The 25266-nt window shown below is 42.6% G+C and overlaps 1 protein-coding gene across 2 annotated transcripts; it reads left to right on the forward strand.

The window, feature by feature from the left end:
* TMEM45A (transmembrane protein 45A) lies at positions 1–23669 on the forward strand. Of its 2 annotated transcripts, none has more exons than XM_085072010.1 (6): positions 1–199; positions 14174–14383; positions 16234–16446; positions 16932–17116; positions 19227–19372; positions 20382–23669. In XM_085072010.1, the coding sequence occupies exons 2-6, from the start codon at positions 14194–14196 to the stop codon at positions 20473–20475; spliced, it is 828 nt and encodes a 275-aa protein (XP_084928136.1). In that variant the 5' UTR covers positions 1–199; positions 14174–14193; the 3' UTR covers positions 20476–23669. The 2 variants fall into 2 exon arrangements, with proteins under 2 accessions (XP_084928136.1, XP_084928128.1); XM_085072002.1 differs by lacking the exon at positions 1–199 and adding an exon at positions 3949–4130.
* The last annotated feature ends 1597 nt before the right edge of the window (positions 23670–25266 follow it).

Consider the following 25266-nt stretch of genomic DNA (forward strand, 5'->3'; position numbering starts at 1 on the left):
CCTCATTTAGTGTAAATGCAGGACAGTGTCTGGGAATGAAGTTGGTCTCTGCAGTTCCTGGACTGAGTGTGTGACCAGGAGCTCCGTTTATCACCACCTAATCCAGACACTGCTGAATTTGGAGATCCCAGCTTCTTCATGAATTTTTCTGAGGTGGCTTCCCTTCAGCCTCTGACTATCATCACAGTATGCCTTAAAGGTGAGAAGCTACTATTTACAGGGAACTGGGAACTTTTTATTATGATCTGTTGCTTTTTTTTTTTTTTAATACTCCATTGGCTCTGGCATTTGTTCAGAATACTTTATGATTTAACTAACTGATCCATCAGACTTCATTTGCTCTTCTGAGTGCTTGGTGCTTCTATAAATCTATAACCTAAATTTATCCTGCCAGGTGTCTAAAAACAAGAAACCATAAGTCAGACATGCAGATTTGTCACCTAGAAGTGACTAAGGAACTTGATGGAAGCAGGGAGTTTCTAGTTCTTTCAGCTGCCATTTGTTTCCTCTGCTAGCAGATTATTCCCTGTTTTCCCACAGTGCTCTGCCTCATTTTTTGCCATGTCCCAGTTTCTGGAACTACTGGTAAAAGAGGACTTGGCTTGATATTTGACCCCGAGTCACACCACACGAGCTCTCCACTGCCTGATGTTGTTTAGAAGTCACACCTTATAAACTTGTTTGACTATTCTGTTGCTGACTGTCCTTCATCAAAAAATGCCAGGTTAGTGCAGGTCATTTTCCTCAGCATGAATAATCTCTCACTTTCTAATATGAAACTTGCATCACAAACTGAAATATAGTAAAAAGAAATGCCATTGCACATTCTCAGAGATTATTTTTAGAGCTCTGTGTCGATATCTGCAGCTTTAAAATAATTTTTGCTCTCATTCAGCTGATACATGATGAGACAAGAAAAAGCAAAGATTCTTGCTTTTTGGGATGTGGGAACAGGGATCAATCTTTTATTACATTTGTGTCATGATTTAACATGTGCACAAAAGCAGCACAGTACTGCAGACAGCCTCACCTGCACAGCTCTCAGTGCCAAGACATATTTACTTCAAGTACTGTAACTCTGAGAAGAAAAACATTTGGGATCTGCAAACTACTTTCCCCTGGTGCTTCTGCTTTTCCCATATTTGTCTGCTCTTCATTGTAATACAGGGATAAAAAAGTCTGGGGAGAAAGTTCTTACCATTCCTACTCCTGGTGTTTCTGGCTTTATTACATTAGATTCTCCATGCCAAATTGTTAGACTAGTTCAAAGGACTCTGATCAACTTGAAACATAGCCAATTACCTGTGAATTATAGACTGTTTCAGGAAATGCTCCTGCAGTCACTGCAGTTCCTCTGTTCATGTGGATAGCATTAAGCTGAGCTGTCTCCTGACTTTTTTTATCTCCTTGATTGTTTTTACTTGTTCTTCTAGATGACAGACTTCCATAAAGGAAGGTGCATTTTTATATGCTAGAAATCAGCTTGACAAATTGCATGGACAGGATATAAGCTTGGAAAAAGTACTCCTTCTGAAAGTTTCTTGCAAAGGTCTTACAGGCTACACATAAAAAAATCAAAAAGCAGACAACATAAACACAGTTAATACTTACTGTTAAAAAAATTAAAGTTTCATGTATAATGTAACTACTTTCCCCCCTTCCCGATGATAGGATTACTAGAAGCATTTTTAGACTGCACGGATTTAAACTTGTACCTCCAAAATCCATCCAAGAGCAAATATCCATAAAGACACTCCAAAAAATGGACTTTCATAAGATGTCTCTTTGTATTCAAATCCACTTTTTATTTATTTTGGTATTACAAGTTGTATGAAAACCAGAATGTCAATGTTTGTTTTTCCTCAAGTCGTAGCCAATGCATGTATTTGCTCTTTATTCAATTGTTGCATGACCTTTGCAAGGCCAAAATTATTTGTTTAACTTTCTGGGCACTCCATCCAGAGAGCTATTATTTTATCAGTGTCAGCCACATTTCTATGATACACTTCATAAAATCATGGAATGGTTTAGGTTGGAAGGAACCTTACAAGTCATCCCTTGCCATGGGCAGGAACACCTTCTCTAGACCAGGTTGCTCAGAGCCCCATCCAGCCTGGCCTTGAACACTCTCAGGGATGGGATATCCACATCTTCTCCAGGCAACCAGTGCCAGGGCCTCAGCATCCTCACAGTAAAGAATTCTGAGTAAAGAGCTCCTCAGATCTTCCTACGTCCCCTTTTTAAAATTGGGAGCAAAGTTTTCCTTTTTTCCAGTCACTGGGGACTTTGCATGACCACCAAGAACTTTTCAAACATGAGGGAGAGTGGCTTGGTGACAACATCAGCCAGCCCTCTCAGGACCCTGGGATGCATCTCTTCAGGTCCCAGAGACTTGTGGCCATTCACCTTCATCCCATGGTCCTGAACCTGCTCTTCACCTGTAGTGGGAGGCTCCTCACTCCCTCAGCCATAAGTTGGATGTGGTGCTATGAAGATACCTACAAACAGCAAACCTTGCACTTGAAATGTCCAGGGGAGTAGATCAACATTTCACTTCAGTTTTCACCCAGAAACAAGTAATGGATTTGTAAAGTACTGTTTCCCCATGTGCCCAGGCTGAAACTAGTTCATCTGCCCCCAGGTGCTATCTTGCCTTCTGGGCCACAAGGCAGATGTTACTATAATCCTAAAACATCTAGAGCTCTAATTGGTCTGTAATGTGCTCATGAATTATTTGGATCAAGGCATAGATGTCACTTCTCCTGCCAGAGAAGGATATCCATTAGGTAGGGATTAATGCTGTGATGTGAGATGCATTCTGCTGTCTGAAAAAAATGCAAAAGAAATCACTCAGACCAGGAAAGAGAAGCAGCTTTCATAGAGGCTGGATTTCTGGAGCACTGTTTACAGAGAGGTGGTCCTTCTGGAAAATATTATTGCCCTTTGCTCTGTAGTCATGACATCATCCAACCTGCAAAGGCATCTGCCTGCCAGATGCTGAGGGGAATTTGCTGCAGTACTATTTAGCTGAGAGTGAAAGTGTCACTCTATGCTAAAGTGCAGGCAAGGATGGAGCTGTCTGAGAAGATAAGTGAGAGTGAAAACATTTGGATCTTTACATGGAGTTAATTCCATCCACAAATTTCCCAAGGAAAAAGCTTTTGGATCATGAAAAGCAGAAATTTTAGATTAGGGGACTTGAGCGGGGTGGCTCATAGTTCAGTCTAAGTTGTGACGAGCTGGTGGGAGAGCTGTACCTCGGCTTGGCTATTCCAGCAGCCACAGGGGAAGCTGGCAACACAAGACCTGGATGGTGGAAAGGGTCAGGGAGGCTTCTGGTGCAGTTTAAACAGGGCTTCAAACCAGGATTATCAGCTCAAAGGAGGCTTTTTCCACAAGAAGAGTTCTGAGGCTTTCACTGGTGCTCTCCCCTGGCTGTCATACCAGAGGTGCTGCAGTGTAAGATGCCCTGTGAGGGATCCAGTAATGTCACTGACACTGTTTACTACAGAATGACATCTGCAAATAAAACCGTGGTTTCGTTCTTTACATTTTATTTTTAGACATTCTTCTTTTGGATTCAGGGCTGTGCCATACATTCCTGCGAAATTGCAGGAAGGACAGCCGCGGGCGCTCATTTTCGTGGAGAAAACCACGGGTGTCCGTGTGTGCCTGTGGGTAAAACTAAAAAAAGGTCTGTTATATGCAGCGATCAAAGGAAGGTTTGTACCTCTGAAAGTCTCTCTACTTTTTCTACTTTTCCCCGCCTGCCTGTGCTACCGGGAGCGGCTGTCCCCGGCCGCCAGCCCTGCCCGCTCCCGGCCGCTTTTCCTGGAAAGCGGGGCAGCACAGGGGGCGGGCAGCCTCTTCTCCCACGGAAGCCTCGCTCTCCCCGAGCCCCTTTCCTTTGCCTCTGCTCCGGGTCCTTCCCGGCCAGGCGGGGAGAAGAACGCCCGCCCCCCGCGAGGCCGCCAGGGGAACATCTGGCCTGCCGCGCCGCCAACATCTGGAGCGGCCGGGCGCATCCCGGCGGGCACAGCTGGAGGGCTCGGCGCCGCGGCGAGACCCCCGGAGCAGGGGCAGGAGGGAAGGAAGGGGGAGAGGGGCTGCGAGGGAGCGGCGCGGCACAGGTAAGAGAGCCCGGAGCCCTAGCAAGGGCCGGGTGAGGCAGGACGGGGGAGGTGGGATATTCCCGGGGAAAGGACACACACTCCATGTTTGCCTGGGCTCGGTCCGCGGGGCGCTTCTGAGGTAACAAGCGCGGACGGGACTTTTGAATCAGCAGCTCCCTGAGGCTGCTGGTGTTCAAACGCGAGCGTGGCCCTTGCGGGCATCCGGAGCATTTTACCCCCTGTGCGAGAGGTTTTGCAGCCGAGGTTCTGGATCTCTGAACAAAAGGGAGATTAAGTGTTTGGCTAAGTTTTAAGTTTACTACATGATTTTTTTCCTTTCCCTCCCTCTCGGATGTCTCAAATGGAGATGTACATTCAAACTTGAATTTCCAGGCAAAAGTAAAAGAATTTAAATGTAGCCATGACTTCTTACTATATGAGAGAAACCCTAAAATTATCTTGGCCTCCTTATTTTATTTCAAAACATAATAACTCTCAGAAAAACACTTTCCATCCCTGCATATGTTCCGTGTTGTTCCAATTTCCAGCAATAAGTCATACTCTACTCTCCTAACAACACCTAAAACTAGAAATGGTATCAAAAATTCATTATCTTTTTGATAAAGGGCTTTCTGAAGAGTTTAGGAACTGGAGTACTTGAGACCAAAATATTTCTGCTTTTTCATTTTTAAACTGAGTGTTTGATGATTACTATGCACTTGCATACTTAGAAGTGAGGATTTCTCCAGTATGTATAACTTTGATTGCATCACCTTATATTGCTGTTTCTGTGGAACTCTTTTAATCATGGCATAAGTTGTACTGTAAGTCACTGTAAGTACTTTGTAAAAGGAATGTTTTCAATATCCATTTTAGATGCAAATTCATCATTGACTCTGGAGTTACCTTTCAGAAGTTTGGTCAAATGTCTTTTGCTGCTTTTCAGGGTTGCTTATGTGGCATTCTCTGTACTTTTCTCCTTACAAATGAAGCTGGGCAAAACAAACAGTTTTCTCTCAGTTGTGGAGACTGTGGGTAGAAATAACTGCTGGAGAAGAAAACTCAAATGAACCTTGAGGAGTGGCTGGAATAATTATGCCTGTGTTTAGGCAAACTGCTGTTTACTCTCTTCTTGCACACAAATCTGCCAGGAAAGATCATTTTAGTCAGTACTGCAAATGGCCAGTGCAGCAGCACAAAAATGGGCTCCTTGTTTCCAGTCTGAAGAGGTACACAAACCAGAATTTCTCAGTGTTGGAGCTCTTGTCAACTGGCTCCTACTCCATTTCTTACATGTGACCAAACACACTCATGCTCACTTGCAGTTGGCAGGAGTAGTAATTTCGATGGTCTCTTCCAAGGTTCAAGCAAGACAAGCTCCTAAACCCAGGAATTAATAATTCAGCATTAGTTTTGAAATGTCTGAGTGGAGTAAAGTGCCTTAGTGGAGTGAGTGTCTCTCTACTGGGGCATTTCTGTCCCATCGTGCAGCATGAGCCAGACTGTGGCTCCTGGCACTGCTTTTTGCTTCAGAAGATAAAAAGGAGATTTAATCCCTTATCTCAATTTATGCCTAGATCAGGGCCTGCTATAACACTTTAATGCTACATAAGCAACACTCCTAAAACTCTTGCCCCACATGACCTTGCACTTGGGACATTTCTAAGACAAATTGTGTAGCATCTGTAATGCCAGTGCTTTTGGAAGAGGATACAGTCCCTTGCTGAATCTGTTCCCTCTGTTAATTGTGTTAGAGGCATGGCAGGAACTGAAGCTGCTGCTGCAGCCTTGTCTCATGGGGGACTCTTCAGTTTCTGCTAATGTTGTATTAGCACAAGTTGATGCCAATGTAATGGATATGGGGTGGTCCTGTAAAATGGAACTCTACCTGTTTCTCTCAAGCATTTTGTTTTTTCTAACTGAGCTAAGTCATCCAGCCATTTCTCCCAGCCTGCATCAGTGTTACAGACTGCCTTGCCAATGCCCCCATTTATTCATTAGTGTTTCTCTTTTTGGTTCTGATCCACACAGCTTTCTGCTGTTCACTGTGTTTCCCCCAAGCTGTAGTTGCTAGAGGCAGTGCATTTGGCCCCCCTGGGAGAAGCAGTAATAACTGGTACCCTGAGATTGACTGACAAGACTGCAGAGAAAACTTCAAGGTAAAATGGCAAGTTAGTCAAGGCAAAGCTCTAGGTGCAAACCCCACCTGCTCTGTTGCACAGCTTTGTGGAAATTAATGATAAGAAAGCTTTTAATATATTTTTTTCTTATCACAGGACAATGCTGTAAGCCCCAAGCACTTGTATAATTGGTTACAATCTCCAAATCCAAAAGATTTAAACATTTATTTTGAATCACTTTGTTTCCAGTGAGGGCTCACACTCCCTACCTGTACTGCACAGATAGATGGGGTGGCTGAAGATGGGGACAGATTTTTTAGCAAGGCTTGCTGTGAATAGGACAAGGAGTAATGGTTTTAAAATAAAATATGGTCTATTTAGATTAGATATGAAAGAAATTTTTTATGATGAGGATGGTGAGACACTGGCATAGGTTGCTCAGAGGGGTTTCTTCCAACCCAAACTCTTCTATAATTCTATCATAAAGTTATGAATCACTTAACAACAAACAGCGGCTGGATCTTTTATAGCCTAAGTGGTCCTTAGGATTTATTAGAAATATTTTCCGTAGTCTAGTGGTCCTATCAGCTTGGCATGCTTTAGGAGATCATTCTACTGAAACCCCAACTGTATTTCAAGATGCTGTAAGAGGAGGTCTATGAAAAAAAATGCCAACAGACACCATACCATATTTTATTTCATTTCCTCTCCAGAGCAGGGCTCTGACCTCTAAATCATCAGTTGATACATCAAACTTTTGCTCTCTTGACATTTTCCTAGCCTAGGATGCCTTTCCTCTCCTAGGAAGCAGAGAAATATGGAAGTGAACACAACTGGAAAGACAAAGAGGAGCCAGGGATTACAACCTACAGAACCTGTTTTTGTGGCAGATCAAAGGAGCAATCTTCCTAATGGCACTGTGACCTCTGCTGGACCATGGAACTTCAGGAATAGCTGGGTCCTGCAGAGGTTGTTCCCTGAAGTGACTCTGAAGTTTCAAAGATGATAGGTAATCCTCCCCCACCACTCTGCCCTGGTGAGGTCACACCTGGGCTGCTGCATCCAGTTCTGGGCTCCTGAGTTCAAGCAAGACAAGGAATTACTGAAAAGGGTCCAGCAGAAGGCTACAAGGAATGTTAGGAGACTGGAACATCTGTCTTCTGAGGAACAGCTGAGGGACCTGTTTTGCCTGGAGAGGAGACAACAGAGAGGGAACCTCATCAATGCATACAAACATTTCAAGGGGCAGCATCAAGAGGAGGTGACAGACTCTTTACAGTGGTCTTCAGTGACAGGACAAGAGACAAAGGGCACAAACTGAAACACAGGAGGTTCCATCTGAATATGAGGAAAATCTTTCCTGTGCAGGTGACTGAGCACTGGAACAGGCTGCCCAGAGAGGTTGTGGAGCCTTCCTCACTGGAAATACTCAAGAACTGTCTGGATGTGATCCTGTGCAACCTGCCCTAGATAAACCTGCTGTAACAGGGGGTTGGACTAGAAAACTGACAGAGGCCCCTTTCGCCACTAACCATGCTGTGATTTCATGATTTTGTGATTCTGTGGTAAAAGGAATTGACTTTTAAATTTAAAACTTTTAATTTAAAACTAAGGAATTTCCTTAGCTGGCACAGCTTGCACTAAGAGCTCCAGCTAAGCCCAGCTCTGGGTGGACTGGAAAGGAGAGATGGTCTCAGATGTTAGTGAAAAGCTCCCACAGCACAGCACAGCACAGCACAGCACTGGGATGTCACAGCATGTCCTTCCCCACACCCTCTGCCTGGCAGTGCTCTGCCACAGCCACACACAATCAAAAACTTGCTCTGCCAGGCTGGGAGGAGCCCTGCAGCAGCAGCAGCAGCACCTCAGCTGGAGGGCAGCAGTCTGCTGTGACCCTCTGTGGGGAAGGAAACTGCTCTGCATGGGATACAGATGGAGGGTCACCCCACAGGAGGCACCCCACTGTGGGCAGGGAAGTGGCTGTGGTGACTGGAGCCAAACATGGTCCCACCAGAGGTAGCACTGTTATATCTGCAATAGTTTACTCACATATCCCTGCTATTTCATCCTTTATTTCAGGCAGTGCTAGGAAACACCAGGGTTTATGGCCAGTAAAGGAATGATGAATCTTTCATAGGAAAAAATGGCTCTTATGTGTCCCATGCACTTACAAAGTTTATTTTTTGTGTGTGTAAGTTTTTGAACTTGTGTTGCTCTGAAAAAGGCTCCAATTTGGCACTCCTGAAGTTCAAAAATGTCATATCCCCAGACTAGCAGCTGCTCAGATATCAAGAGCCAATGGTAAGATTATTATGTAGTGCTTGCTGTCCCTGGATAACCCCTGGAGATAGGCTGCTCATCTATGGGAGTAGAAAGAGGCAGCAAATGCACAGAGAACAGGGAAAGAGCCAGAAAACTGAGGGTCACAAGAGATGAAGAACACAGTGTGGAGCACTCAGAGGGCTGACAAGGACAAGGATCTGACAGATACAAAGCACTGGAAAAAAACTAGAGTGGTGTAAGTTATGGGCCCAAATTCAGCACTGTGAGACATTGTGTCCCAGAGTCTCTCCTTTCTAGGGCCAGCAGATTGATTTCTGGTCATTGCCTCTGGGATTTTTGGTTTTTGTCCCTGTTTTCTAGGCCTGAAGATTCTCTCAAGGCTTGAATTCTTCTCCTACAGATTTCAGAGATGCCTATTTTTTTTTAACCTGAAAATCTTTATCTCCCACACCCCTAAGCCAAAGATCCCAAGGCTGTTCTGTCACTTTTTAGCATTTTGAGTATTCTTGTGTCCTGCTTTCATTAATACACACAGCACTTAGTTCCAGTGTAATTCTAAAGCAGCTATAGGTGCCAGCTGAGTACTTCCTGAACACCAGAGCAGTGATCTCATCTGGAAACATGGAGCTGTAACTGCTGAAATGCTTTCAGTCATGACATGAAATCAGGACTGCTTTTAGTGAACAAAGTACTTGGAGCAGACAGTTTTTCAGATCAGCCTGGCTGTCTGTGGTGTTTACAACATAATGGCTGCAGGACAAAAGGTTCTTGCCTCCTGAATAGATCTTTAGCTGCAAGTAGGAAATTTTGGTACTGAATTAAACTTGTCTGTGATTTTCTTTGTCTTGCATTTCAGCTTTGCTAGTTTCCATTTTTTGTAAAAGCTCTATGATCACAGCTTGTGCACTGATTAGAAAATGCCTACAATTGTTATTTCCTCCTCTTATCTGTCTGCATCATTCTCACTGATATCACAATCCATTCCTGCAGCTGTTACAGATAAATAAACATTTCCCATCAAATATTATAAACTCCACACCAGTGTTTTCTAATCTAGCATATGGAAGAAAAAATTGCTCATGTACAATCTTTGGGCTTAACTTTTTTTGTCATATGGTTGTGTACCAGAAATGAAAGCATTGCAGCAGAGTGAGTTTGTGGCTTTATAAAAACTTGTCTTTTCTGGAAAAGAAATCCACATTTCTGGTGGACTGTCCTCTGTAGCATCCCCCAGGGCTTGATAAACACAGGAAATTGCAGGGCATACTGCTGTGGCAGGAGAATGTGCAGGGAAAGGAAACTCCCTACTGCAGGGCAGGCTCTGGCTCAGCTACTGCTCATTCCCTGTCCTGCACAGGTTGTGCTGCCTAAACCCCTGCCTGTCCTTTAAAGGGAGAAGGGGATTAAAGAGAAACTAATCTAGCTCTTCCAGAAGCAATTGAGAAGCCTTCTGAGCAACCAGAAGGTGGTATACATGGTTTATCCATACCACTTGCAAGTCTTGCCTTAGTCCCCTCAAAAGTGGAGATCAGAAATCAAACTGGTAAATATTATGAAGCATCCCTCCCAAAAATGTTGGAAGATGTTTAAATCAACCATCTGGGTCTATTTCTTGCCTGCCTTTCACACTTCTGATGGTGTGAGATAATTTTCAGGGTAAAAAGGTAGCTTTTAACACCCACAAAAATGCACACCTTTTCTTGAGTGCTCACCTGGAAATTTCCTTTGTCAGTGGAATCTCATATTCCCTTCTGCCTCCAAGGAGTGAGATGCAGCCTGAACTGAGGGAGGAACAGCCCAGGTACACAAAGCATTACAGCTACATAAGGAATTTTTTGGCAGCTGTGAACAGCCTATGTTGGTTTGGCAAAGTTTGGGTGCAAAACACTTTTGCAGTACCATGCAGCTTTCTAAGTGCTGGAAAAACCTTAATCAGGCAGTGCTTTCTGTGGTCATTGCAGGAAAAACTATGCTTGGAATTCTCACATGAAAAGGAAAGCATCTCACATTCACAGGTAGCCATTGAAACACATCCCATGTGCTACATTTCCACATCTTTTGAATACCTCCAGAGATGATGATCCAGCCACTTCCCTGGGCAGCCTGCTCCAGGGCTTGACAATTCTTTCAGTGAAGAAATTTCTTCTGATGGCCAGTCTAGGGAAGGCTGTGGGCAGCAAGGAAGGTTTGTTGCTGAGAATGTGGCTGTGGCTCTGCCAGCACCATTGGCCCTGAAATCATGGAGTGTAAAAAAGAGGGTCTTGGATGTGCACATCTTACAACATCAGTCTGATGTTGCAGATACAGATTGATAAGGCTCTGTAAAAATAAGCCCTCAGATTTATCAAGTACTGTCATAGCATGCTGATGCCATCTTTATCCAATAAATAGCACCTGCTGTACCCAAACTGTCTGGCTCTCGAGCTGTGCAGAAGAGCTGGCAGGAGCTGTTTTGTCCCAGGCTGCACAGGGGATGCCAAAGTGCCACAGGGAAAGGCAGCAGCCTGATATACTGTGCTCCTCTCCTTTCACCTCCCATTGCACCCCTGCTTCCCTTCTCCCAGGTCCATCTCCTGACCCCTCACTGACATTCCTACTGAGGAGTCTCTGCTTAGCCTCACCATATCCTCAGTTTCAGACTAAGCCCCCAAATTGTGCAATAGCCCCCAGTTTATTTGCAGACAAAACTTCTCAGTCACATCAGAACTGTGGGTGTTGGCAGTGACTTTTAGACTCACCAAAATGAACTCTCAGGCCTGAAAGGAGAAAGCTCATGAACTGGGAAGTTTAATCTGTTCAAGGCAGGCTCTGTCATGATGTTTTCAAGTTTACTAAAATTTTAAAGTGTAAGTGGTGTAACTCCTTTCTGGAACCAACTGTGTTGAGATGCAGCATTCCAAAGGGCTGCCACAACAGCTGGCTGGCAGATCTGACACATGTCTTTCTAGAGAAATCCTACAAATAATCCCCAACACCTTTGGATGAACTCAATCTGAAGTTTACACTCTCTAAAGCTAATAATACATGATTGTATTTCTTTTAGCAAACACACAGTTTTTCTGGTTCTATTTTGTTTATATTGGATGTGCAACAGTAGCTGCTATATCAGTCTTTTCTTTGTTTTGCTTGTTTTGAAAGGCAAAAAATAGTTTAGAACAGAGTTTATTGATGGAGTTTGCCCAGATATAGTGCAGAAAAATCCTCCAGTGATTAGAGCTCTAGGTAACCCAGGTGTGAATTTACAGATTAAGAATTACTTTTGAAGTTTGTGTACCATGCACTACAAATGATGTCAACACAGTCCTTCATTTTACTCCTACCACAGCTGTGCTCTCCTAAGGGAAGGTTTTTCATAGGTTTAATTTACCTTTCTAATCCCATGTTTTGCTTTGATGTGCAGTACAGGGTAAATTGTTCCATTTGGACTGCTTTGTATCTGTGGTGAATAATAATGAATAATGAATAAGGTCTTTCCAATGAACAAGTGTTCAGTGAGATCAGACATGGTGAGGAAAGGCCACTCCCCACTCCTCCCCTCTTCCTTTCATTCCAAGAATGGAAAAAACCAATGTCTGAAAAGACAGCAATGCCTTTCAGGTCAGCATGTTTAAAAAAGCCCAGAAATTAAGGTCTGAAAAGCAAAAGAACTATTTTAAAGGTTAAAACAAAGATTAGACAACTGTCTAAAGCTCTTAGTACTGCCTTTTATTGAGGCAAACAGCTGTGCAGTGAGTACTGGCACTGATGTGCAGGCCAGTCAAACTCTTTGAACTAAAGATGTCCCAAAATGAAGAATCTCTTTGGTGAGATATCATGGGCTGGGTCCAACCTACGGGGCTGAGCCCCCCAGCCTCAGCACTGAGAGTCCCAATGTGCTGTGGTTTGCTGCAGAGTGAGCAGTGCTTCCCCCACCTGCAAATAAAACACACAGATGTCAACCCAGCTGAACTCTAAGGGTGATGGGGGAGGCAGAGGAGGCAGAGAAAGGCTCTCCCAACCCTTGAACCCTCAGCAGCAGGAGCCCGTCCTCTCACAGGGGAAATCCCAAGTGGGACTCCTTTATATTTTGTTCATAACCACATCCCTCATGCCCCCTTTTGCTGCCCCAGGACTGGCAGGTGCTGCTCCCCTGAGCTCAGTGCACTCATCTCCACACTCTCTCCTTCCCAAATTCCACACACAGGTGCCAGACCTGGCAACACCTGCAGGGACACATCCAGAAATGGGCTTGCTTGGGCAACCAGCATCACATTTCTCTGTTCTTGTGCTTCACTGGAAATTAGCTGAGCAGTGTATTATCCAGGAAAAGCTTTCAGAGCTCGCCTCTCCCACTCAGCAGCCCTTACAGTGGGACAGTTCAGCTCTGGAAGAGGAAGGGACAGGCAGGATCCTGTTTAAATCAGAGCCATGAATGAAAAGTCGTATTTTCTTTTTTCTCCTTTGTAGCTACAGAGGTCACCTTTCCTCATGCAGTTGGAACAGTCTTATAAGAACTCCTGGACCTGTGCATGTGGAAAAGTTTCTCTTCTTAAAAGAAAAACCTTTCAGTGGAGTTTAGCCTCCAGAAATAGGAAAGGTCTCACACTACGTGACTAGACAGCCTTACGTGAACCAGCTGCAAGTACTCCACAGCCCAGAAGCCACAGTTTGAAACTTCTTATGCAGAGCTGACCATAGGAAATACTCTTGAAAAAGAAAAATATACCAGAGCTCCATGTTCCATTCACAGCCAGATGCCTCCAGTGCAGTGTGGCAATTGAACTTCTAAGTCAACAGCAGTAACAGAAAGTACAGACTGCCAGTTCTTCTAAAGTGGTTATTCTTGATTGCTGCCTGTGCAGAGACTTTGCATACCTTTGGGCCAGGATGCACAACAATTCAGTTTATAATATCTTAAAGGCAAATTGCAATTCAATATTAGAACTGTCATGTTAATGAAGAAGCCACTGGCTCAAAGTCAGCTATCCTAAATGTTGGGATGATGACCAGAATTACTAGGTTTTTGAATGGCACTTCTTTTAAATGACTGTATAATCCTGACCAACTAATAACCTTGTCACACAGTGCATGTGATGTACTTGATAATATGTATCAATAATATGTGCATAATTCACCCATCAAATAATGAGAATTACTTGATGTTTGTAAATCATAACAGGACATCTGGATTTAAACATAAAATACAATTTACAAGTGAATAGTAGCCCATCCAGTATGTATGCAATTCATTTTTCCTTCAGTCAGGTGTTGTATTGGTTTCCCTTTGTAGAGGAAAAGAATATAAAACCCTCACTAAAGGTGAAAGCACCAAAGAGTGAATATTCATGTTCTCTCTTGTGCTAGCACAACTTCTACAGCAAGACATAGAGTGCTATGGCTTTTCCTTCTCTTACCTTGCCAACTGCCAGCTCTGCATTTCAGATCAGCTGCTCTGCAGTTGGGTCTCTGATTGTGCTTCTGCAAAGCTATGAAACTGGGGAGACTGGCTGGGTGTTTTGAACAGCCTGGGAAGACAAATATCCAAATTTATTTTTAAATAAAATGTGAGTACCTAATTTGTGACACCCTTTTGATCTATGCCAGGAGATACTTTAAAATTATAACCCACAGAATTCTCCCACTATTCCCATAACCAGTCTGTATTTGTTTCTCCTTCAGGTATTGCCTAGCAGAAAACCATGGGCAATTTCAAAGGGCATGCCCTCCCTGGGAGCTTTTTCCTTCTCTTTGGCTTGTGGTGGTCAGTGAAGTATCCACTGAAGTATGCCTGCAGGAAGAACAAGAACGCTTGCTACCTTGGCTCCAGGGCAGGATTCCAGCGCCTGGAGTTTGTGGAGGGCATCATCAAAGCTGTCTTTGCCCTCATTGGTAAGTGGGGTGGATGAAGGGCAGACTGTACCTTCTAACACTTTTTTCTTTAAATTTTGTTCTCTGATAAAATGGATTTCCTTGTGTTTTGCTATTTTGCCCTTTAACCAGTGAGAAGTGGTGGGGCGCTGCTGTTAATGACACAGCTGTGGCTGTAACATGGTTTCCATCCCTAGCTCTCTTCTGGAGATTTTTTGAGGTCTCCTGACCACTCTTGACCACTTGACCACTCCTGACCACATCTCAGTGTTCATGTATTGCTCATCAGGGAGGGAGATAAGATACTTAGGCAAGGAGCTCTCATGTACACACTGGGAGCACCAGGCTGGGAAGGTGGGGATTTTCTATTTTGAGTCCAACCATCCCAGATGTCAGCAGCCTCCACTGATTTACTGACAAAATATGTTAATGATGGAGACCGTTTTTTGATTGATGTCAGTCAAAAGAGAAAATATTCACAAAGAAAGGCTGAACTCCTGAAATCTTATTGCTGCAGGACTGTGGTGATGGGGTGTGGGGGAGCTGTTTATTCCTCTGTTGTGTCCAGGGCTGGGTACAAACCCACAGGGGTGGTTTTGAGAGCTGTGCAGCTCACTGGAGGTGCCTAGTTCTTGTTTGCATTCCAGCAGTTGAAAAATATCTAAATTTTAAGCATTCTTACACTTTTAGATTCTATCTGTCTCCTCTTCTTTAGATGCTCAGAGTTGCCTGGTTTCTAATCAAGGTGCAGACTGTGACAAAGTCTTGTTCTTGCTTTTTCTTCCCCTCTGTTAAGACACATCAGCACTGAAGGGATGTTGTGTCTACAGTATACATTTTTATATGACTTAAAAATGATAAAAATCCAAATAATAGCATTCATTTTGAGGTGTGAGTGTGGACATCTTTCTTACAAATCTCCCAGTCTGTGTCTAGATGTAGTTTGGCAGCTAAAATATGAATTTAGTGTTTTAATTTTCACTTTGAAACACAAAGATATTATTTTAACATATGGTAATTTATATTCCAATCAAAAGTATGGACAAGAACACTTGGCTAAGACAGACAGTAGAGGCAGCAGGAGTAAAACCTGCTGTTTCCATGTTAGGAAAAGTTGAAATAAAGTTGGAAAAACACTACATTTGTTCTGCAGCATATCTACTTTTACAGCAGGATGCTGGCCTATGCTTTATGAGCAATGTAATTAGCTCTAATATTTTAAAAGCATAATAACTTCTTAACTCTTCCCAAACTTCACTGATCATACAAAGCATTTAAAAACAGTTTTCCCTTGCTGGAGTACCTCAGTCAGTCAGACACTGAGGGGCCAAGGTAAGGGAGAGAGTGGAGCAGTGATCAAATACAAACTCAGTGGACATTCCTATGGGATCTTTATTAACTCTGCATGGTGGATGGGTTTCCTTTTATGGCTTTAGAGGAAAAATCCCACTTGAATTAAGAGTCTGAACTCTGTCATCCTACATGTGGCAGTGAAATGGCAAATCTTTCTTTTGGAGACTTTAGCATGTATTATGCTCATGTTTGAACCATTGGGAAAAGCAGCTGAAAAATTTGGTCAGAGGACTACTACAATAGCAATTGTTTAAAAGAAGAAAAACCAGCACAGAATAGCTGTTTTTATTCTCACTGCTGGAAACTGCAAGATGCAAATAGTTCCATCAGGAGTGGAGCTAAAGCCTGATTTCCTCTGGCTTTCCACTCTCCAGATTATGTGATGCTAAAACCTCAGATTTACTGGCATAATGCTGCATGGGGATATATTGCTGCCTATATTGTTTGTATAAAGGACTGTCATCAGTTTACACCTTAAGCATCAGAACAAATGGTTATTCTCCTTGTTTTGTGCACAGGAATGGTGGCTGAGCAGTTTGTTCCCGATGGACCTCATCTGAAGCTGTACAACTATGAGAAGAAGCACTGGGATCACTTGATGAATTGGCAACATGCCACCATGTACCTCTTCTATGGCATTTCAGGGCTGGTGGACATCGTGGCATATGGGACCAATGCACTGCCAGCAGCCATGGACAGGATGATGCTTTCCTTAGCAGTCTTTATTGAAGGTCAGTTTACCTCTCCCTGCAGACATGAGCATCAGCTGGGTATTGGTCTTTGGTCTGGGAATCTCAAATCAGCCTCAGAGAATGACCCTATGGGAGGTGGGTGTTCCACTCCCTGAAACTCTTCAAGGAAATCAGAAAAGGGTCAGTCTTGGCCCTCTTTAAGCTGCTGAGGCTTTGTCTGCAGCCCAGGTCATGACCATGCATTGCAGAGGTGGATCTGTGTTTTCCTACCTGGCTCAGACAGTAACAGAAATGTTATGAAAATAGCAGCAAAAGCCTGTTTTGGGTAAGTGCTCAGTAGCTCAGGCATGTGTTTGGTGGAGGTACTGACATGGTACACAGCTATTCAGCTAAAGCCAGCGTGAGTGAGGGTGATACTGGCATGAAGAGAAATGCCAGAAATGTTTCACTGTTTTCTAAAAGCAGATGCAGGGAAATTGCAAGGGAAGAGAAGATCTTAAACTGATAATCACAATTTATTCCAGGTTTTCTCTTCTGCTACCATCTTCATGGGAGAGCAATGCTGGATGTTCATGTTCATCAGTTGCTGCTCTTTGCTATCTTTGGAGCTGCTGCCTGCATTTTTCTGGAAGTTTTTTTCCGTGGCAGTATTGTGCTAGAGATGCTCCGTACAAGCCTCTGCATTTTACAAGGCAGCTGGTTCTGGCAGGTAGGTGCCTTTTCTGCCTTAGGAATTCTTTCTTCACCAAAATTAGTCATTTAACCCTTTGCAGATGTTTCACAGGTGATAGGTATGCCTTTTAAACTCTGACCTCAAAAGACTTACAGAAAATAATGCACTGTTAATGTTCCTTTGAAGCGATAGAAGTATTTCTCATATCCATTTCTCATATGCAGAAGAAGCAGCAGCCATTTTACTTCTAGTGTCTTTTATCTGAGTCAATTAAAAAAGGAAGGTGTTTTTCTTGAGCTCTCCATTACTACAGTCATTGACCATTCTCTCTGATCCCTGTAGCAACCTGTTCCAAATTCACCAGCCAAATGGCAGTGATTTTAGAGCATGGAAACATATATTGTTCTTCACAGAGTCTCCACTGTCAGCTGCTGGAGCAGTGAGTAGATGCCCAGTGTAGCAGAGGACAGGTGAGGCAGAGCATTGTCATTGCCAGGCTCAAAGGTATTTAAGCTGCAGATTTGCATTAGGAGACTGAGTGATGTAAAGCCTCCTACTCTTCTAGTGCTCTGGGAACTGAGCAGAAAAAAGAACAGCCAAAACTTTGATATTTTGGGGATGTGGCTCCCAAAGGGACTCTTCAAATGTAGCTTCCATGCCCTCACTTACCTGTGAGTCTATCCAATAACAGATATTTGATAGCCACCCTTTCTCTGCTGTCAGAACGAGGGAGAGGTTTACGGAGTTGCTGTGAGTTTGTAACAGGAATAGGAGCACTGGTGCTGATGTGTGTTTCATCTTATAGTGGAGAATTGAGGTCACTCCACTGATTTTTCTTTCCGGCATGTCTAGACTGGCTTCCCTTTTTTGTATGCTGGCCAGACACGATGAATAAAAATGTTTGCTGTTTCTTAGGAGAGCTGGACACTCAACACCAAATCAAATATTTAAATGCTTGCTCTGGCATGAAGGCAGACCTCAGAATTGGCTGTATTTTTCTATAAGTGAATTCAAGAATGTGGTGCTGCAGCACTTGCTGCTTTACTTTCTTGTTTGTAAACTTCCATTTTGTGATTTAAGAAGCTTTACATGGGAGGAATTGATGCAACCACTTATTCATTGTTGTCTGCCTAGTCTAATTTTAAAACAGATTATTTCTTTAGCTCTAGAGACAATGTGGGTTTTGTTTCAAAGTAAAAAATTGAAATACTAAAAATAGAAGAAGTTTAAGTGTGCCTTTTTTCACACCCACATCAGACTTCAACCATCTGTGTGACTGAAAACCACACACTGGCTGCAGAACAGGAAATTTGTAAAAGGTAAAGGGACTTTCTTTCTGCATCATCAGCACCCTCATTCATTGAATTCTCTGCATGGAAATGCAAAATGCACTCCCCTCCTTCTTCCTCTCCTTTTCCCAGTTCCTAAATTCTCAGCTAAACTGCTGAGTGATGACTTCGAAGAGTATTAAGCAGTACACGGGGTTGGTGTTTGTTATGCAAACTCATGTAGCCACAGGATTAACAGTTTTCCCATCGTATGCACAAATATGAATTTGATTTTTCCCTGCTCTGAAAAACCAAATCAGCTATGTACTTCTCACCAGCTTACAGTCTTGGATGAGGAAGCTCCATTTTTATGCCATTTCAAAACCTGACCTTTTCCCTGGATGGTCCAGAAGAAGTAAACTTGTGGCTCCCCTTTATTTATCCATTGAATATTCACCTTCTCAGCCACATAACACATTCCCAGATGCTGCTGGGAGTGCAGGGCAGTGCAAATGGGCTGGCAGGTTTTCTGATCCGTGAGGTGATGTCAGTTCAGAGCACACAGGGCTGAGCACCAGCCCCTCCCCTCACAGAGCATAACTGTGATTGTTGCAGGGCTGGATTGTTGGGCAGGCTCCTTAATTTTCTGAGCAAGAGCAGTGGGGCTCTGGGGCTGGCTCTGCATCTTCAAAGGCATTTCTGCACAGAGCTGTGTAAAGTGATCCATCATGTCTGAGAGAGACTACAAAATTGTTTTTAATAATAAACACAACAAGTAGCAACACCATAAGAAAATCAAATGACTGCCTTTTGATGAGTAGCATAAAACACAGTATGGCAGAGGACGCATGTACTAAATATCTTTTATTTTTCTACAGATTGGCTTTGTGCTTTATCCTCCAAATGGGAGCCCAGAGTGGAATCAGACAGATCACACTAACATGATGTTCCTGACCATGTGCTATTGCTGGCATTATGCCTTTGCTTTTCTTATACTTGCAGTGAATTACACAATTGTCAGCTGGTAAGTTACTTATAACACTAAAACTTTGGTGACTTGTCTATTAGTCTAGCAGGAGCTTTATTTTAGAAAAGTTTCACTGACAAATGAAAATGTTTCTATGAAGTAATTAATTGTCTTACAAGGTAAAATAAAAATAGTTAGTAGTAATCAATGAAAAGCACATGACATTGCTTCAGTAGAAAGGGGGAAGCATTCATAAATACAGCTCTGATAGCAAAATTCTTCTCACATAAAATGAGCTCTAATAGTCTTCCACATTTGTAAGTGCATTTAAAGTCAGAAGTAGTAGAGACTTTTTTCCTGCGGCATCTTTTCTCCCATTCCTCATGTCTGCTAATTTTAAGTGGCTTAGTGAGCAGGCTTCATGACTTTAGAGATTATTACACAGAATTCCTTGCTAGAAATTTCCTGTGATCAGACTTGATTTCTTTTTCAGTATCCACTTTCATCCCCGAATGTCTGAACTTAGGCCTTGTTTTCGCTGCCCAGTGCTAAATCTGACAAAATTCCAACCAAAGTGTTAATTTGGCTGTAAAAATGCCTCTGCCATCAGGTCACCAGAATGTGTGATCCCCTTCTGCCCATGGGACCTTACCAGGACTTTGCCTGCAGGGTCCTAAAAATGCTTCTCACCCCTTGCTTTACTCCTACCATCCTAACAGCCCCATTTAATCAAGTCAATTTAATCATGACTCTCTCTTTCTCACAGCTTTATAGTCTCTTCCCAAGTGAACAGTGATGGGCCTTGTGCCTGCACAGCACTGACCTTTTGGAGGGTACACTGAGGTTTGGTTAAAGTGCTCTGTGATATATCCCTAGGAACAAGAACTTACAAGCTGTACAGTCAGGAGCTATCAGTTAAAGGCAGCACTTGCTAACCACAGAATCCTAGAATGAGTCACCCCAGCTCACTGATGAGGCACAAGCATTAAACAGGTTTTCACCATGTGAAAAATGGTCAGGTGAGCCTTTGAGTTACTCTTGACAACTTCTTTTTTGTTGTTTCCAGGGCAGTGAGGTCGAAGGTTAAACAGTCCCAGCCCATGGAAATGGGTTTACTGAAAACAGCTGAACGAGACCATGAGTCAGAAGAAGAAATTTAGTATGAGTACGACTTGACCAGTTTTCCCACTCCAACCATTAGGCTAATTGATACCTCATTTGTACATTTTTTTGCCATCTTATTAATTCTTTACTACAACTTGCTTTGCAAATATCATTCCCCTATGATGTCTACACCTGCACAGTTATACTTTTTTGTGGAGGGTAAGCTTGATATTGATTCATGGTGGTTGCACTTGTACCTTGCTTATCACATGCTTCAGAGAAAATCAGACTAGTATTAGACAGACTTGGAGTGGATGAGGTGGCACAATGAAGTCTGTATGTTTGCCTTATGAAAAGCTAAGCAAAATGTTTTTCAGCCACTGCTGGACATAAAGTTTCCATAATCAGGGTGTCTAAATATGTGTGTTGATTGCTCTGCAAGTACTTGTGGATAAACAACTGTGCAGACCTGGAAAAGAGCAGAACAAGATAGAGAAGCCACAGTCCTGCAGCTGTCTTGTATAATAGCTTTGTGTCTCTGCTTTAGAGCGTGCAGTGTATTCACCCCCAGAGACTCCACTAAGCCTGGCAGGAGCACCAAAGAGGTGTATGATGATGAAAAGCCAGTGCAGTTGCTCATTCTCACACCTACACAGTCCTGTCTCTTTGCTATCCTTTCACTTTGCAAGGCAGTGGAAGTGTCTCTGCCTTCCCTTAGTGCCTGGAACAAATTATGTTCCAGAAAGGCTGGTGGGTGTCCAGTCAGGCAGCACCAAACTGCAAAACCTTTCTTTCCTAAAGCTATTTTCTTTGCTTTGGTGGAATTTGGTGGTTTTCTGTAGGATTCCTAGCAGACACATGACCTGAGTCAGGAGTGGGTAATTCTGCTCTGTGGGCAGGATGAGATGGTTTTGCATCCCTTTCCCTGTGTCACCCCTTCGGTCACCAGGCAGCCTGCACAGTGCTGCACAGTGACCAGTGGGAGGACAGATGTTGCCTTCATGGTAGCTCCATACTCAGCTACCAACACCAGTGAGGGAATTAAAAAAATAATACTGCTTTAAATTGAATTTATTTTCTCCATCCAAACTTATCTAGTGAAAAGCACAGTGTCCAAGACTAACGGCATAAACAGATTGCTTAAAAAAGCTAGGTAATAAAAAAGTTTGTACCCCAAAGGGATCCCAAGACCCAAAAAACTCTTAAAGGTTTGTCCTAAAACTACTTTCCCTTCAATGCAACATAAACATTCACTTCACTTTTAAGATCTACCTTTCATCTCCCCTTTTCCAAAGAGCATCTTCCTTAGCTGCACATGCTGTTAATGCTGAATTTTAGTGTGTCAGGTTTGGCAGTGCCTTTCCAAAATCAGAAATGTTGTTTATTCTGAAGGATATAGTCAGAAAAGTTCTTTGCTTCTCACAGGCAGGAACAATGCAAATTTCTGCACTGCATTTCTTGATAAATGCATTTAATACTGTGCAAATATTAAGGTGCTGTATCTCTAAATTAAAGGGATAACCTAAGCCAGGATGAAAAGCACAATAAGCTTGCTGAGCTTTCATATGTCTTCTTAGAAAACATCAGGTGTTAATTTTTAAAATTGTTTTAGATATTTGCCAAGTATTGTGAAGTAACACCTGTAACCATGTGTCGGATGATACAGATGAATCTTCTTGGGAAAGCAAGAGTAGTTGGCTCACATACATTTCTACATTTACAAATGTCAAATAGGAAATAGCACATTGCTAGCCAAAGATCACCACTTTTCTTAGCAATTGCTGGCTTTTTTTATAACGTGTTTTCCTGAAGGGTCTTGGAGATTTTGGCAAGCTTTAGTAAAGCCTGTCTCAGGACATTCTTGCAGGATAGGTATTGGTATGGTATATTTGTAGCTCTGTGTCTCAGCTTTACAGTGGTCTCACTACAAACTCTGAAATAATTGTATTTACTCCACTCTGCAAATCTAGGTCTTGAGTTTAATTACTCTGGTTCCATTAAAATCAGATTTTCTGTAGAAGGAAGATCCATGGCTTCCCTGAGGAGCTTGCCAGTTAATTGCAGCAGGGATTTGCCAAATGTATCCCTGTTACAATCTTACCTTCATTTTACCACACCACTGTTGTCTCTAAATTGTGGGGATTTTTTTAAAGGACAGATTTTTTTTCTGTCAGAATAGTTGGGGTACAAAGCTTCTGCAGTGCTGGACAGAGAAGATGATGGTTATGCATCAAAGAGAACTTGGGGATTATTACAAAATCTGTCGCAGTAAGCCAAAATCAGGTGATGAAGTGAACCTCATGGGTGAGCTGTGCATGTGGAAGGTGCTTAGCAAAATCTCCTTTCAAAAAAACTCTCTGCTTTTACAGAAGCAAAAAGTGTCAGTACTTGAGCTCATTGGCCTGAGAGTGGCTGCCTGACACAATTCCTCCCGTGCCCCCCTCTCCCTGGTGACTCTGGCTCTGTCCTTTCCCACATCCAGCAGTGGCTGTAGGGCTGCATGTTTTCTTTGGAGAAAACCTGAGCAGGACTCGACCTGCTGAGAGGTAGCTGTACCTCCCTCTGTGTCCCTGCTGTGAATCACCTGGAAATGATGGCAGAACTGGATGAATAAGCCCATCACACACATCTGCTGGTTTCAGTGCAACCATGATTAGCAAAGACCTGTCTAAAGAAGCCCAAACTGGAGGCTGATGCAGACTGGGACACAGAACTGGAGAGCAGGCTTTGTGCAAAAAGCTCTCTCCTCACATTAGAAAAGGTGGCATTGCATTAGCAAGCTTGGACAAATGTAAGGAGAAACAGATCCTGACGTCTCAAAGAAAGAATTGTCTCTTGAATTTAATTTTTAATTCTTACAGCAACACAAGTGTCATAGTGGGGGTTTGTGCTTGACCTATTTATGGTGCCACAAGGGAAAGAAACACTCTATTCCAGAGTGGGGTTTTGCTACATGAACACCTGACCCCTCTCAATCTGTGTTCAAAAGAGATGCCTAGGAACAGTAGGGCACCTATTACAATGAAAAAGGTACAGCCTTCGTGATTTCATGAGCAACAGGTATTGCCTGAGATGAATGAGAGGAGGGAAGTCCAACAGGTTTACAAACACCACTCAGAAAAAGGAAGCTGCTCTCAAGAAAATTTAAATTATTTTTAAATATTGGTGCCTTTGAAAAACTATATGGTAGTTTTTACTAGATGAAATATACCTGTAATTTTATTTAAATAAAATTGATTTATTCATGTAAGATGTCTGTCATGTTTTCAGGGGAAAAAATATAACCATTTATGGGACAGGATGGGGTGGGATAAACAGGTTACTCTCGTAACACATCCAGACATTTGAACAAGTTGCATTTGAATTCAAGAAAGGTCAGTACTAGCTTGTCATTAGAAACTGTGATATTTGTTCTATATTCTGTAAATAAATACTCTTTTCCCTTGTAGCTAAACACAGCACAAACTAAGAGCAAATATGACAGCAAAGGATTTGAATCCTCCACTAAAGAGCTTCAGTGTATCAGGTACCTTAATGCCCTCAATACCCCAAATGTTTCAGTTCCTCCAAACTACAGCAGTTGGGTAGGAATTACTGTTACAGAAGTTGGTGGAAGAAAACAGAATAGTTTTTTATCCAAAAAGCCCTTCAGCATGTGCAGCTGTGGAAGGAAGCCTGACTCCCAAGGACTAAGGAGCAAACAGCACATCTGTTAAAAGGGACAAAGACAACTGGAAAGCTGCTGGAAAATTTGTCCTTAAAATCTATTCTAGGTACAATATGTGCTTACTCAAAGTATGTGGGAGTAAAATACCTAATATTTGTCAAATAAGGCATAACTTCTCCACAGATGACTTTTTGGACACCAATTTGGACATCTCTTTGCAAGGCAACTGTTGCAGTTCATGGATTTGTATATTTGATACATTTACAATGAAAATACACTAAATAATGTAGATGAAAACCACAATTATAATTACAACAGCAATACAACTTTGCAATTTGGTTTGGAAAGCAAGCTCTCACATATAGACCTCTGCCATTTACTGACAAAACACTGCCAAGAGATGGCACCTAAGAGGTCAGTGTCAGAGTGAGGGCATGAAACTGGAGCAGAAATAGTTTTGTCTACATGCTGTAGTTACCAGCCACTGCCTCCCTGAGGAGGAGAAAGAAGAAATGGAAAACAGGCTGCAGATCCATACAACTGATTAGCAGTTAAGCAATAAGAAATCACTCCCAGCACTCCTAAGAGCATGGGAGGGGCAGCTGTGTTCAAAGTGTATAGAATTCCAGCCTGTCTCCAGTGTTATTTAGCAGGGGCAAGGTTTTCAGACACATGGTGGGACTTTTATGACTCCTGTGCAGCAGGAAACAGCAATGCCAATCTCCTGCTTCCAGTGGGAACGACAGTAGGAGTGAAAACTTGCACTGCTTTGCTGGAATTTTACTGGTTTGTGACTCTGACTCAGACAGATGCAGTTGATATATAAAAAAAATGTCAAAGATGGTGTTTACTGCTGGCATCACACTTTGTGCACACTTGAAAACAAAAAAAGAAAGCAAATAAAAAACATCTGGCTCTAATCAAGGCTTAAAAGGAATTAAGGAAAGCAGAAGAAACATACCCAGTCACTCAAGAGTGATATTATCTCCCTGCAGCTGCATCACAGATACAAATTTGCAAGTGTTGTTTCCTTTCAGTTTGATTATTCTATCATATAAACATGGTTTAATATTTTCAAAAATAAAAGTGTACTATCTTTTAAGAGGTGATAATTGATTTGTGTTGGTTTTGCCATCTTGTGCCTTAGTAATTTTTTTCCTCTCTGTTTTATATAAAATGT

The sequence above is a fragment of the Lichenostomus cassidix genome, chromosome 1, assembly GCF_008360975.1.
Source record: "Lichenostomus cassidix isolate B80296 chromosome 1, HeHo_3.0, whole genome shotgun sequence".
Classification (NCBI taxonomy): domain Eukaryota; kingdom Metazoa; phylum Chordata; class Aves; order Passeriformes; family Meliphagidae; genus Lichenostomus; species Lichenostomus cassidix.

Excerpts from the sequence above, each read along its gene's own strand:
- TMEM45A (XM_085072010.1), top strand. The coding sequence starts at position 14,194 with ATGGGCAATTTCAAAGGGCATGCCCTCCCTGGGAGCTTTTTCCTTCTC. Across the intron at positions 14,384-16,233 it reads AGCTGTCTTTGCCCTCATTG|GAATGGTGGCTGAGCAGTTT; the intron begins GTAAGTGGGGTG and ends TTTTGTGCACAG. Across the intron at positions 19,373-20,381 it reads AATTACACAATTGTCAGCTG|GGCAGTGAGGTCGAAGGTTA; the intron begins GTAAGTTACTTA and ends TGTTGTTTCCAG.